Source organism: Typopeltis vanoorti, chromosome 15 (genome assembly GCF_054136105.1).
Source record: "Typopeltis vanoorti isolate ZY-2024b chromosome 15, IOZ_Tvanoo_1.0, whole genome shotgun sequence".
Lineage (NCBI taxonomy): Eukaryota > Metazoa > Arthropoda > Arachnida > Uropygi > Thelyphonidae > Typopeltis > Typopeltis vanoorti.
Window position 1 is genome coordinate 93,128,098 of NC_143563.1, and position 15,540 is coordinate 93,143,637.

General features: G+C 32.9%; 1 protein-coding gene across 1 annotated transcript in view; it reads right to left on the minus strand.

Moving 5' to 3' along the window:
• LOC150098986 (myc box-dependent-interacting protein 1-like) overlaps nt 1-15,540 on the minus strand; it is a 221,285-nt gene that overhangs the window by 62,781 nt on the left and 142,964 nt on the right. The window contains exon 8 of the mRNA XM_090404553.1: nt 10,954-11,130. Coding sequence (XP_090260679.1) covers nt 10,954-11,130 — 177 coding nt within the window. The remainder of the gene's footprint in view (nt 1-10,953; nt 11,131-15,540) is intronic.

Genomic DNA, 15,540 nt, shown 5'->3' on the forward strand with positions numbered 1-15,540 from the left:
ATGGTTTCTGAATAGGATTATGGAACACGAGAAACTCATACAGAGTTCGAGAATTTCAAGAGCATACAGATGGATTAAACAGATATCAAATGGATACAGATAAAATAAAAGAGACATGTTGGACAGGGAAAGGTAATTTGAAGAAAGATGACCTTTTGCTACTTTATGGCAAAAACAACTCTGATAAATAAACATGAATTTGGAACAGGTTTCATCATTAAGAAAAAAAAAAAGTAATCTCTAATCGAATTTGAAGTTTTTAATGAAAAAATAAGCAAGCTAAGAGTATAAGCAAAATGATTAAAGATAACTTTTATTAATGTACATGCACCCACAGATGCAGAAAATAAAATAAAAGATGAATTCTATGAAGAACTGGAACTAATCCTAAAATAAATAAATAAAATCCACAACAGGATATAATCAACCTATTAGGAAATTTCAATACAAAAAAATTTGAAAAGAAGAAATACATAAAAAAATTACCAAAAGGTAAAGTCTTCATGAAGAGACAAATATGAATGAAGAAAGATTGATTAATATGGCCACATCTAGAAATTTAATAATAAGCAGCACTATATTTATGAGGAAGAATATATACACAAAGAAACATGGAAAATCATATCGTAATCAGTAAAAGACATTAACATCTGGAGTTGGTGATATACAAAAATCTACACTCTGACAGACACTTGAATGAGCCAAGTGTGACAGTGAACAATTCTTTAAAATTTTGTTTCAATTTGAGAATGAAAATATTGAAAACATCGAATCATATCAAGGATAGCATAAAAGTAGCAGCAGAAAACTCAATTCCCACTACCTCTCATGTTATTGGAATTCATGCTGCAATTACAAAGGGCTGTGTATCTTGGAAATGTGAGGTTTCCATACCCATGTTTTATTGCAAAATGGGTACAATGAAACATGGGTATGGAAACCATGTTTTATTGTAACTTTCATACACCTTTAAAATTGTCTTGAATACACCTTTAAAATTTACATGGGCAATTTAATTGTCCAATATACAAGAGAGAGAGAGAGAGAGAGAGAGTGTGTGTGTGTGTGTGTGTGTGTGTGTACACATGCATGTGAGCATACAAAAACATCAAAATATTCATTTATTTATTTATGTAAATTGTCCTATTGTACATTAGAACAATAAAAAAAAGGAAAAGTTGGTTCTTGTTGGAGATCTAAACAGCAGAGTAGGAAATGATTACCAGACATATAGAAATGTCTTTGAAAAATTTGGAGAAAAGCACAAAGTTACTATTAATGATAAATGCTGGCTGGATTTCTAAGAAGTAATCCAAAGACTCTGCTCTTAGTCCAAATATGGTATTTTTTCAAGTTATTTCATGCCCCCATTAAACAGAGTGATGATCTCACACTGGGAGACAACTTTCATCTACCACTTGAAGGTATTCACCAACATCCATGGCATGGTACAGTGGCCTCATGTCATCTAAGGACATGAAACTGATTAATTAAAAACTAGTTACAGACATATGTACTATACCTATTATTAGTTTTCATGTTTCTCAGAGGAAAAATCCAGCCATTTCTGTATAAACTGGTTAACACTCCTCATGAAGGTTGTTTTCTTGATCATAAATTAGTAAATAATAATATTTGGTTAACCGATCAAGTGTTGATCAATTTTATTAAGGTCCAGTTAATTAATAAAATTGATCAACACTTGATCGGTTAACCAGATATTATTATTTACTGGTTAACACTCCTTTAGTTAAAAAGTTCTTTAAATGTTACATGTATTTCAGACAGGAAACCTAGATCAGGTTCGGGTCTATCCATCTGAAGAACAAATGTTTCATATTCACAGCCGTGTGCTGCAGAATTAAGAAGGCTTCTAAATAAAACAAGAACTAAAGTCAACTTTTTATATGCATTCAGAATTGCACTACGGATGAGCATGCAATGCATTTGCTCAGAGGTTCTGTTTATTCACCTCATCTTTTCCTTACACATGTTAAGCTCACTGGCATTATGGAAAACTGATTAATACTCTGATGGGATTGCTAATCTTATGGGATGAGAAATCAGTCAACTCCATGTCTGTATGAGACCAGCTAACTTAGATTCAGATGAATAGTCATTATAAAGAAATTTGCTTCAAAACTGGAATACCATGAGTAGGCATACTAAGAATAAAATACAAGAATAGTAAACTCGTGGAAAATCTTGATGTTTATTTGTAAAATTTTTGCTTATGTTTCACAGCCATCTTCAGTACAAAAATGGGGCAGCAATTAAACAATAACAGAAAATTCTAAAAAAGCACCTTAGATCACTAATGTCAGATAACAAAAAATGGTCAGTATTTTCCTAACTTAAAAAATAAAAATAACTGGAAGTTTAAACAATGTTTTTAATCCCTTCCCAGTGCTGTTTTAAGCCTCCAACACAAATAGTAAATGGGATGATTCCCATATCTGCTTTCAACTTTCAACTGACAGGCTATAAGATCAAATCTAACATGCCATGGCATCATACAAGTCTTGAGGAAAGAGAGGATCATCACTCAGAAGACAACACTAGCTGTTTAAATTCATCCTTGCTGAATGGGGGGGGGGGAAACCAAAGCAGCATAAAGAACAAGTTTGTTCTCTAAAGAAAGACTTGTGGCTTATGTACTCTCCTGCCCCCAACCTAAACATATTATTAACATACAGTATATGTTCTAATATTAGCATTTTTGAATGTGGGATGCTTAAGGGCCAAAGGTTTATAACTGGAAAGAGATCTCCACATAGCCTTTTAAAGAATGTAGAGAACTGACCAAGGCTTCTGACCTAATCCGATCCTCACCTACTTGTAGTTCACTCTGTTAGGAATCGACCCAGATACTGAATGAACAAGGATGGACTGGCAATTTGGGATTTAACCTATCAAATTGTGTTCTTATTGGCTTAAACCACAGTGTAAAATGATGGTACAACATGACAGAATTTCATACCATCTGGAGCATCGCCTATGGGGGTTAAATAAAGCCTCCCATTGTTTTTGTCAGGGAACAAGGTTGAATAGCACAAAGTCAGCTACTTAAAAAAATCCCGAAACATGTCACAACTCAACATCAGGTGAACTCAAGATTGTTCCTATCAAAGTAAGAAGCATCAATGGAAAAGAAATGGAACTAGTAGAAGAATTGGATAAGTACCAGATCGACATAATAGGTGTGACTGAAACAAAGAAGACAAAAACAGATGAGATCTTTCTAAGTGACAAATACAAAATGTTATATTTAGGCAATAACAATCAGGGAAAAGAGAGAGCATAGCCATAGTATTCAACACTAAATATGAGGGTAACCTTCTTGAATGGCAGTCAAATCAAGTAGAGTGATGTGGACAAATATCAGAATGAAGAACTGGATGATGAGACTTATTTGTCCCACAGAGGGTTCTACCGAGGAAGAAAGAAAGAGAAGTACTTTTTGAGGCATTTGAAAAGGCAGCTGGCTCAATAAAAAAAAGGAAAAGTTGGTTCTTGTTGGAGATCTAAACAGCAGAGTAGGAAATGATTACCAGACATATAGAAATGTCTTTGAAAAATTTGGAGAAAAGCACAAAGTTACTATTAATGATAAATGCTGGCTGGATTTCTGTTCAAGACATGAATTAATTATTACTAACACCATGTTCCAAAAATTGTGCACAAATTCACATAGAGAGAAGACGCAAGAAATAATAAAAGTCTCATTGATTATGTTATAGTTGACAGCAAAGTTTTATCACTGGTACAGGACACAAGAGTAAATAGAGAATTTTAAATAGGAAGTGATCACCATCTTGTTATGAGCAGGAAAAAATCGAATTTCATATCAAAAAGAACGGTGTAAGAAAGTTTTAAAACAAATCAAAGTAGAGCAGTTTTCCGAGGTGGACCATAGACTCAAATACACAAACATCACTGAATAAAAAATGAAAGAGTTTAAAAACAAGAAGCAAACTTTGGAGTTTCAGTGGTAAATCATGATGAAAACTGACTGATTCAGCCTGAGGGGAATGTGGTGAGGTTGTCTGTAAGGATAGAAAAATCAGAACTCCATGGTGGACATAGGAAGTTAAAGAGGCAGTCAAGGAAAAAAAGAAAGCATATCGATAGTTCCTGGTAAATCAGCTTGTGCTCTTAGAGAAATATGTAAGAAAGCAAAGGACTATGTAAAACTAGCTAAACAAAAGTCATGGGAAGACTTTGGTAAGAACTTAGAAAATAAATATCAGAAAGGTGACAAAATATTCTGGAGGTTATTGAAAAAAATCTTAGAAACGGAGGAAAAAGTAATTTAAAAGGAATAAGAGATAATATGAAAACTGAAGATAAAGATATTCTAGATGTTTGGAGTAATTACTTTGAAAGACTGCTGTAAAAAGTGAAATAAAATTCAATGTGAGCATATGAATGTGGTAATATTTATTAAGTATACTTACTTGAGAAATGGCTAAGAACAATTATGGAATAGAAGCTTTGTGAAGACCCACCTGGATTCAGGACAAATAGTTGAGAAATCTTGGGAAATAACAAGGATTTGTGTTTAAGTTTGTTGATCTGGAGGATGAATGAAATTTAAAACACAGTGTTTAGAAGTTTAAACACTACAGTTATATGGTGTAAATGGGACATTATATCGAGCAATACAGTAAGTATTGCTCGATATAATGTTAAATCAAGTGCGCAACATGGGTGCACATTAGCTCTACTGTTATTCATTATCTATATGGATCACATTATAAAGGAAAGTGGTATTAAATCTGAAAATTGGTAATGTTAATCTTAGCTCTTTACTTTATACAGGTGAGGTTATACTTCTGAATAAATCTAGAAAAAGTCTAAGATTTCCTGACTAAACTGAATAATTGTTGTAATAAATTTGATATGAAAATCAGCAATAAAAAGACAAAGACAGTGAAATTATGCAGAAACATTGAAAACCTCAACTGTATCCTGAATGGTGAAGATGGCAAATTAAATATGGAAATAGACAACAGATTTAGTATAGCTGGTATGGTAGGAAGTCAACTGAATAAATTTATATGGAATAAGAAAGAAATTAGTGAAAACACTAAATTAGTTGTATACAAGACAGGGTTCAAACCAATTTTAACTTATAGATCTGAGAGCTGGGTTAGAAATAGAACAGATTAGACTGGAGACCTCTGATGTGAGATTTCTGATCCACTTATCTCATATCAGAGGTTTTCTCAAATTAGTGGAGTCAACAGATGGCATCAATGGGTATCACATTAAATATGAGGATATCAGGAAAGAACTTGCCATTGTTAGCATTCAGAATGTGTTAGTAGAGCTAATCTCTGGTGGTATGGTCACTTAAATAGATTGGGAGAGGAAAGATTAGCAAAACAAGTGCTCTTTGCTAGGTTGGCAGGAAAAAGACCCAGAGGAAGACCAAAATATAGATGGACTGATATGCTGAAAAATGTCTTAAAAGACAGCAATATAACATCTGATAATGTTGGAGTCTCGACAGATAACAGATTAATTTTGAGGAACACTGTTGATTGGAAGTTAGTAATGGTGTAACTTTTTCACACAGTATTATCATAATTATCCCTACATCCCCGAGGATAAATATCAGGTACTTGATGATGATGATGATGTTTTTGAATGACTAGCAGGCAGTAGATAAATTTCATCACTGGTGTATGAGACCACCAAATTGCTTATTGGAAGCATGAATTGGCTTGACAAGTTCTATGTTTAGTCTCAACAGCAAGTATCTGGATCATCTAACTATATTATCCACGATACTAATACTGAAGTACTATAGAGATTAACAGTCTTCATAGATTGAATTCATATTGCACATGAGTCCCTATATTCCTTAATCCCTTTGAATTCTCATCCTTCAAAACCAAGACAGTCTGAAGTGAAAATATTGTACAGACATTTCTTGACTGATGTGACAGTTAAAAAGGTGTGACAAAGGTCACACCTTTTTAACTGTTTTTTTTTTTTTGAAAGTGTTTCACAATGAAGAAAAACGACAGCACAGAATGCTTTAGCAAATGAGTTATAATACAAAATTGCATTATTAATATTCAAGTTTCACATTTTTCATTTCTAATTAATTTCTTTTTCATTAGATCCAACCACAGATGTACTCATAGCAACTTCATGTTGGAAGTTTTTTTTTTTTTTAATAGGTAAATATGACTTCTCCATTGCTTCCACTTTAGTATCACCACCTCTGGGTCTGGCTCACACTGATGAGACCTCAATAAAGGTTGAAACTGGTCTAGTGGCCCTTCCCTTAATGCATAGCATTATACATGTCTGCAAGGAGATGTGCTTTGCATTATGGGAGATACTAAGACAAGTAGTGATGAGAGCTTGATCCACCTTTATCATGAGTTGTCTCAGTCCTGACGATACTTCAGGTGCAAACTTTGTTTACTTACACTTGGATAAAGGATTAAACTAAATTTATTATAGCTTCATATCTTAATATTTTTATTACAGTGACCAAAGTTCAACAATACTTGATGTTTCCTGCAAGTTCAAATTTTTTACTATGATTCACATATGTTGTTAGAGCAAGGTATACTGAAATTCCAAACATGCTTTTGACCCCTGCAACTGCTTCTCACAATAACTTATAGCTCTTCCTCTACTGAAATGGAATACTATATGAATTAAATCTAACCATACATGTGCTCATAGCAATTTCATATTTTTTATACTGCTTTATGAATTAGATAAGTAATAGGCTAACATAATTGATGCTAATGAAACAAAGACACAAACATATGAGTTTCTAAATAATGAAACAAGATCAAGCTGCCCCTTCCATTTGGAAGGGGCAGCTGTAAATATTATTCATGATGATGATAATTTTCAAAAGCAGGCAATATCAAGTAAAGTGACAAGGATATACTGGGAACTGAACAATGAGAATTATTTGTGAACAGGTTATTTACACAGAGAAGGTTCTACTAAGGAGGAAGTGGAGGAATTTTTTGAGTTATCAGAGAAGACAGCTGATGCAAAGAAAAAAAATAAAAGTTAGTGCTTGTTGGAGATCTAAACAGCAAAGAAGTAGGAAATGATATTATCAGAGATATAGATGTTTAGTTTTGAGCAGGATAAAATTGAATATCATATTTAAAAGAAAAGTGTATAAGAAAGTTTTAAAAAGTTGAGCTGCTTTCAGAGGTGATGTAGACTCAAATATATGAAAGTCATTCAAGAAAAAATGAAAGGTTTGAAAATAAGGACTAAACTTCTAAAGAGAAACATTGATGGTTTCAAGCCAGAGAGGCATGAAAAAGTTTTTTGAAAAAATGCAAAAAATCCAAAAGAATAGTCATGGCAAAGAAGGTGCATCAAAAGTTCCTAACAAGTAAGTTGGTATGTGTCATAACAGAATACAAAGAAAAATGTAAGAAAGCAAAGCAATGTGCAAAAGTGGATAAATAAAAGTCATAAGAAGGTGTTGTAAGGGTGTAGAAGAAAAATATCAGATAGGTAGCAAAATGTTCTGGAGGCTATTGATATAGATTTAGTAATGGAAGACTATTGCAAAAGGAACATACACGATAAAGGGAGTATGAAAAGTTAAGATATTCTATATCTATTCTATACCTAAGCCAAAGATATTTTCCTACCCGACAGCACAAAATTCTTTAAGCATTGTATCAAGAACACTTTCAAGTTTCAAGACCTTTACTATGAACAGACAAAGCCTAGCCATGGGTGCATCCATTTCACTGCACTTGGCAGATATGTACATGGAGACATTTGAATAAACAGCTATAAATAAGTAGCATGCAAAGCCAAGACTTTGGCTTAGGTATGTCAATGACATCTTTGTAATCTGACCAGGCTCAGAAGACATCCTCCACAAGTTTACAGATTTCGACAGTTTAAATTAAACAGTCCAATTTACATTAGACGCAGAAAAGACAGATCCTATCTCTTCTTAAACGTTCTCATCTCAACAGAAAATCATGGCAATTTTTAATTTTGAAGTCTATAGGGAAAAAAAAGCTCAAACCATGATATCTACATGCTGCATCACACCACTACATGGTGCAAAAACAAGGCATCATCAAAACAAAAATGTTAAAGACAAGACTATTACAATATCTAGTAATTAAAAAAAAAAATCTTAAAGACATTCTCTTAAAAATTGATACAATTCCGAACAATCAATAGAATCTAAAATAGGCCAACACTGAAGCAACTATGAAGTGCTGTTTCATTAAAAACCTAACAGATAAAATAGCAAAAGTTTCAAAACAATACAACTTAAAAAGTGCCTTTCAGCCACTATAAAAAATATCCATGATGTTAAGATTACCAAAACAATCTACCTCTTAAATGACCAAGAATGTATAAAATCTTCTGTATTTGCAGAACTTGCTATACTGGACAGACAGATCAATATGGAGAATTCTGTTAAGAAGAACATGTCATGGATGTGGAGAAAAAAACAGGCGCATAAATCAGAAATGGAATTTCATACCACCAATGAAAAATGCCAAGTAAACTGGCAACTCACTTAACTGCAATACACACAGAATTAAATAGTTATGTATGTAGATTTAAAGAAGCGAGCAAAATGATATGTCCTACTTAATATAAAAAAAACCCCATGGTCTCATTCTAAATTCATTATGGGCAGTATATATAAAAGGTCTGCATATTATCGTATGAGTATGAGAGAAGTGATAAAGCACCGTGCAACAATGAGCCACACATCTGATATCTCACTATGATTTTCAACATCTAGTTCAAGTTTAATTTGAGTAATTACAGTTGTTAATTCAGAAATTTCTCTGTGTATACCTTTTTCTTTCTCTCTCTCTCTTTTTTTTTTTTTTTTAAATCTGAGGTTACGATTTACATGAAATTTTTTTAGAAAACTAGTAATTGAAAGAACCATGTGGTATTCACCAGACACAAAAGGCTTGGAATATATTTGTTTATGTTATCTAAAGATCCACTTTTTCACACAACTGGATCATAATGGAACACACATATATATATATATATATATATAAAAGAATAAATGCTGCTGAAATGCTATTAGGATACACTCTTTACCATTTTATGTTATTTCATCTAAAAAAACATTATCCTCTAATAAAATACATCCTACTGTAAAAGAGCGAGCCAAGTACTTATGTTAGAGGCATTTCTGAAAAAATAGACAGAACACTTCACAAATACAACATTAAAACCACCTTTAAACCCCCAAATAAGTTAAGACACCTATTCAGTTCTAAAGATCCTCTTCCACACCTAGCCCACCCAGGGGTATACAAAATACAATGCACATGTAACATACTATACATAGGGGAAACAGGGCAAACTATCCCAATCAGACAAGATGAAACGAACACAAATGACACATTAAATACCACCATTTTGGAAAAACCGGACTTTCTGACCATGCACTCCAAACATACCACAGAATTGATTGGAAAAATACCAAGTCCCTACATTGCACCAAAACCTGTTTTGAGAGAAAATTTAAAGAGTCATGCGAAATGCTCAAACACAACTCAAATCTCAACAAAAATGATGGCCTGACACCATTCCAAGAATGTGGAGGACCCATCTACAAACTGTATAACAATGTAAACTAGCCACAGAAAAATCTCACTACAAGAAGACAACCTGGTGAAGTGTTTGTAACATTCAACAGCAACTGAAGGAAATCATATTATAACAATCAGAACTATACAAATCCAGAAGAATATTAATACATGAGGACTTTAGCAGTTTATTGTAGTTGTATTTTTTTATTTATTTATTTATTTTAATCACTAGAGGTCAGGCTAGAGAAAAGGATTAATTAACTACGTAGATTTAGTTTACAGTTATACAGGGCTAGAGCATGTAGCTTGGTTCCTTATACACTTGTATCCTTCTGATGATGACCTCGATACAGGGGTCTAAACTTCATGTTTTATTTTATTAGTAATTAATAAAATAATCTGTGTGTTTTTATGTCCCTAAATTTATAAATATGAAGAGTCATATTTATAAATTTATGGTCACCGTGTAACCTTAAAAGAAAGAATTATGTAGTTTGAAGATGCATGGAAATTTAAAAGGGTTACTAGGCTGTTATTGTTTCAACTATTAAGATTATAAATTTCAATCTGAAATTCAAGCAATATCAAAACAATAGCAGCAAGAATAATATCACCAATAAATGTCTATAAAATGTGAGTGCTTCTACAATAAGTCTACCTTCTACTTCCTTCAGTATTTGATTTTTTTTTTAACATAAAGGTATAAGAAAACTCGTAAAAGTATAAGTTTTAAAGCAGAATTTCAGTAGATAGAGAAAGATATTTTGATGTAAAGTCAAGTGTAAGAGGTTCTTTACTCTGTCCAGATGACATTATCCACTTAAATCAATCTGCTGCAAATCTTCAAGTCTTTAGTTGAATTCAATACCTGCTATACAAATTTGGCATGATAATCAGAAATGTAAGAACTGTTTGCTCAGAAGTAAAACAATAGAAGTTACATATTTTAGTTACCCATAAACAATTTTTAGTGAAATGACAAATACAATATTGAAATAGATGACAGAATAAGTTAGCAGAGAAGATACTTCTCAGTTGTATTAAGAAGCTAAATGAGTAAATTTTTATGGAATGAGAAAGAGAGAGAGAAATCAACCAGATGACCAAGAGACAGCACTGAACAGTTTTAACAAATGGTTCCAACTGTTGGATTAAAAATAAACAGCTATCAAAGACTCGAGACCACAGATATTTTATACTACTATTATTAATTTTTTAATTATTTAGATTATTTTTGTCTAAGACAAAAAATGGACACTTCACTCACTTGGTAAAAACACGTTAAAATGACCAGTGATCATTTGATATTTAAATTTTAAATACCATCGTACAAAAATTCTTGGAAGGATAAGCCACTACTTACGATTTCAATATAAGGGGAGAGCCAGGTTTCCGAGTTAAATATCTTCCTTTTTGATTTTCAGCTGCTAGGATTTCCATCAGCTCGCACAACTGAGAATGAATCTTGGCATTATCTGAATGAAAATGTGACTCAGCGGTAAACAGCGTTTGCAAATTTGTCACCAAAAATGGAATTCGACTAAAAATAAATGTTTACCACATTAGACAATCCTAGTCTATTTTTGTTAAGCCATAATAGTAGTAGCACTTCTCAAATATTAAATTCTTTAAAATTTATTTTTTTAAACCAGACCTAATTTATTTATATAATTTGAAAATGAACCAAATTTGCTTATATATATAAATTATTCCACAGTAACAATGCATTGCTTAAATTACAAAGTTTCAATATCATATTCAACACTAACTGAAGTTTTTCCATTACATTCAATGTAATGAATTATCAAGTTGCACAATACTTTGTCTGGTCATTCAGAATCAACTTAGACTTACATGCTGGATGGAATTCATTGTAAGGTATAATGAAATAAAAAACAGCACAAATAAATAAACATATGTTTAATCAATCTTATACGAGTCATAAGTATCCATGTGAAATTGCAGGTCCTTTTATCAAGTAGTTTGTTTTATACTGTCTGAAGCAAAAAGTGTTGTCTGTATCCCTTGAAATAGATAAAATTGAGTATCGTGCAGTTATAAAATTCTTTGTAAAAGAAGGTTTAACGGAATTTAAAGAAATTCATTCAAAGTTCATAAAAGTTTATGGGCACACTTGTTCTTTGTTTTCAACAATTAAGAAAATGGCTGCCGAGTTTAAACATGGCCTTACCAGCCTTGAATACGATCCACGTAAAGGATGTCCAAAAAAGTGTAACACCAGAAATCATTGATCACATGCACGATATAGTATTGGATGACAGGCAAGTCAAAGTGCATGAAATTGCTGAGACTATAGGCATTTCAAAAGAACGTGTAGGATATATTTTGCATGAGGAATTGCAAATGAAAAAGCTTTAAACAAGATGAGTGCAGCGCTTGCTCACGGCATATCAAAAACGCACTCGAATGAAAATCTCTGAACAGTGCTTGGAACGTTTTGGCAAGAATAAAGCTGATTTTGTGTGTTGATTTATTACTATGGATGTGACTTGGATTCACTATTACACACCAGAATCCTAACAGCAATCAAAACAGAACAGTGATAAGTTTTAATACGTAAATATATCATCCCAAGTATCTTGGGACATCCTCAGTACAGTAATTCAAACAATACTAGGAATAACATACAGTTAGGGCGCATGACTGCAATAGAATCTCAATATGCGTGAAGTAGCGTGTGATATAAAATTAAATTAAAACATAACTGAAAAAAAAAAAAAAAAAAGATAACATATATAAAGAGATTATTTTAAACAATTTTGTATGCTATTCCTAAAGTATGACAATACTTTAGGAATAGCAAGAACGTCATTGCGGTTTAAATTTGGTCTGTGTAGTTTATATAAAGATCTATGTTTTACATAGATCTTTATATAAACGTTCATGTTTATATAAAGATCTATGTAAAAGTTTTGTCTTTTCCCAATGGATCCTATGGTTTGGTTTCTTTTTTTTTCCCCAGTTATATTTTAATTTAATTCTATAACACGCTACTGCATGCATATTGAGATTCCATTGTAATCATGCGCCCTAACTGTATGTTATTCCTAGTATTGTTTGAATTACTGTACTGAGGATGTCCCAAGATACTTGGGAAGAAATATTTACGAAACAATATTATCACTGTGGTTAGTACGTGTGTTTTTTAGTGATGAAACAATATTAAAATTGTAAAAACACACACAAAAATGAACAAAACAATAAATGGAAAAGATTAGACTGAAAGCCTAAAGTCCTATGAGGGGGTGCCCTCTATGGATGCTGTTGGCTAGCCTTAGCTTCTGGGTGGAAGGCGTAAGAATTAAAGTTTCCCAAATCTTGGGAAGTTTAATACAACCATATTTATTAACATTAGGTTGGTTTGTTAAATCTGCTGCTGATTTTAAAAAGTCTTTCCAACTTGTATTGTTGTGGTAAGTCATAGTAGTTTTCTTCCATTTGATTCTGTGCAAGGTATCCAAGACATGGTCAGCCTACCTGACTGACAATACTTATGTTCAACAAATTAATTGTTACTCCCATCTCCTTACATTCCTCTTAACATGCTGACTAATGCCATCACTGTTCCTTATATCTGGAGTACCTCATAAAAAATAGCTAGAACTTTAAAAAAGTACAATCTCTGCACTGCATCCAAACCTCATCTGAAGCTGGATGTCCTCATCTGCTCCTCAACCTCCTCAATCTGTTCCAGGTGTTCATAGGATTCCCTGTTCTTGCAACTTACAATATTATGATCGAATTTGGAGATCAGCAAACATCTGCTGAGAAGAACATAAAAAATACATCTGCCACCATACTTATGAGGCAGATGTATCAGGGCTTACTGACCATGCCTTGGATACCTTGCACAAAATCAAATGGAAGAAAACTACTATGCCTTACCACAACAAATACAAGCTAGAAAGAATTTTTCAGAATCAGCAGATTAAAAAAAAAAAAAAAACGTAATCTTAATAAATATGGTTGTATTACACTTCCCACGATTTCTGAAACTAATTCTTTGGCCTCCCACCCAACCGCATCCATAGAAGGTGTCCACATCATAGGAGAAGACTTCAGACTTTCAGTCTAATCATTTCCACTTATTGTTTTGTGCATTTTTGTGTGTGTTTTTATAATATTAATATTGTTTCACCTGATGATTTCTCAGTGACTGAGATGAAATATAGGACTGATTAAATATGTGTTTTTATTCCATTAAACTTTATGAGTGGTCATTCAGAAGTTACTGATTAGAAAACCACATCAGTATTAAATAACAGTAACATAATTAAAGCAAATTATTAAATCAAATTGTGCTATTTATATACTTTATAAGAAACCATGTATATATAGCTTGTCAGTAGCTTAAGCACAGCTTCTGTAATAATTCTTTGCTATAGCATAGAATGCTGCACAAATGATAATCTTTCTCATAATAATACATGCTGCAAAATTCTTCTTGCATTCGAAGTTAAAAATGTGTGTATAACTGTCAAGTATAAATGTAAATATAATATTGCAATCAGCAGCAGGTGCAAAATTATTATTTTTATTAACTGCTGCTAAAGCCTAATAATTCTTTATTACTCCTCTCTGTTGCTTTTATAATTATTATCAGCTGTGCTAATGATGAACTATAAAAGCAGTACAGAGAATCCTGATGTAAAGATTGTTTGATAAGTCATATTTCTTGCAGTTTTTTTATTATTATTATTTTATTTTTTTGACTAAGTGGGCTAAATTCATTTTTATGAAGTCACCCACTTTCTGGATACTTGATTTCTTCCTAATGTTGTGAAGTTGTGTATCCTTATATTCATATAATATCACAGGATAGCTCAGAAAGGGAAAGGCTGATTTATGCTAGCTTGGTTGGCTGAGTGAATAGTGCGCCCACTCTACAACAAACAGGTTGTGGATTCAAATCCCATTGTGGCATGGATGTTTGTGAAAGTCTTTAGGAGGTAGACAAATTATCATCATCCAGATGTGAGACCACCACTCTGTTTATTGTAACTGTGTATTGCATTTTTACTTTAAGGAATTTAGGAGCTCATGAACAAAGCATAGAATTTAGGAGCTCATTATACCTAAATTTTGTAGATTTTGCTAAAGCATTTGACAGAGAACCTTTACAGTTAATTATTAAAAGTTATGGAATTCCCAACAAATATGTGAAAATAATCAAAGAAATATATAAGGAAAGTAAAACTTCTGTTACTGCAAAGCAAACAACATCCGAATGGTTTTAGATAAGATCTGGTGTAAGGCAGGGTTATGTAATGTCTGGGTTACTGTTTAATATAGTGACTGATTGGATGAGAAAAGTCACAGGTGCAAGAAGAGGAATTAAATGGCATTGTATGTCACAGTTAGATCTAGATTATGACATACATTGCTTGGAAAAAATTCAACAGACATCCTCATGGGCAAGATGCATCGTGCCATGTAATGAATCAAGTGTTTGTAGCTGGTGTAAATTGGAGGAATATGATGCTCCCAAGTCAGTGCAACTATGTTTGAGCAAAATGGTTGAGAGAAGGGCACTGAGGGAGTTTGAAAGAGGCATTGTGATAGGATGCCATATTGCATGCTTATCTGTTTGGCAAATTGTTGACAAATTGGGCCATCCCAGGTAAATAATCAGTGATACTATACTGAGATGGAAGCGGAGGAAATCAACTGCAAGTGCAGTAGACAATCCACCACACTCACTGAACGTGACTGTAGGGTGCTACAAAGAATAACATGTAATAACCATCATTCATCGGCTGACACAGTGAATGCAGAGTTCCAGGCATCCACTGGAACATGAATCTGAACAAAAACATTCAGAACTGAGGCTCACAATAAGAGTTTCCATGGTAGGATTGCAATGTGTAACCCCATTACCTGAACCAACATGCAATGTCGTCTTCAGTGGTGCAAAGAGCATGAACAGTGG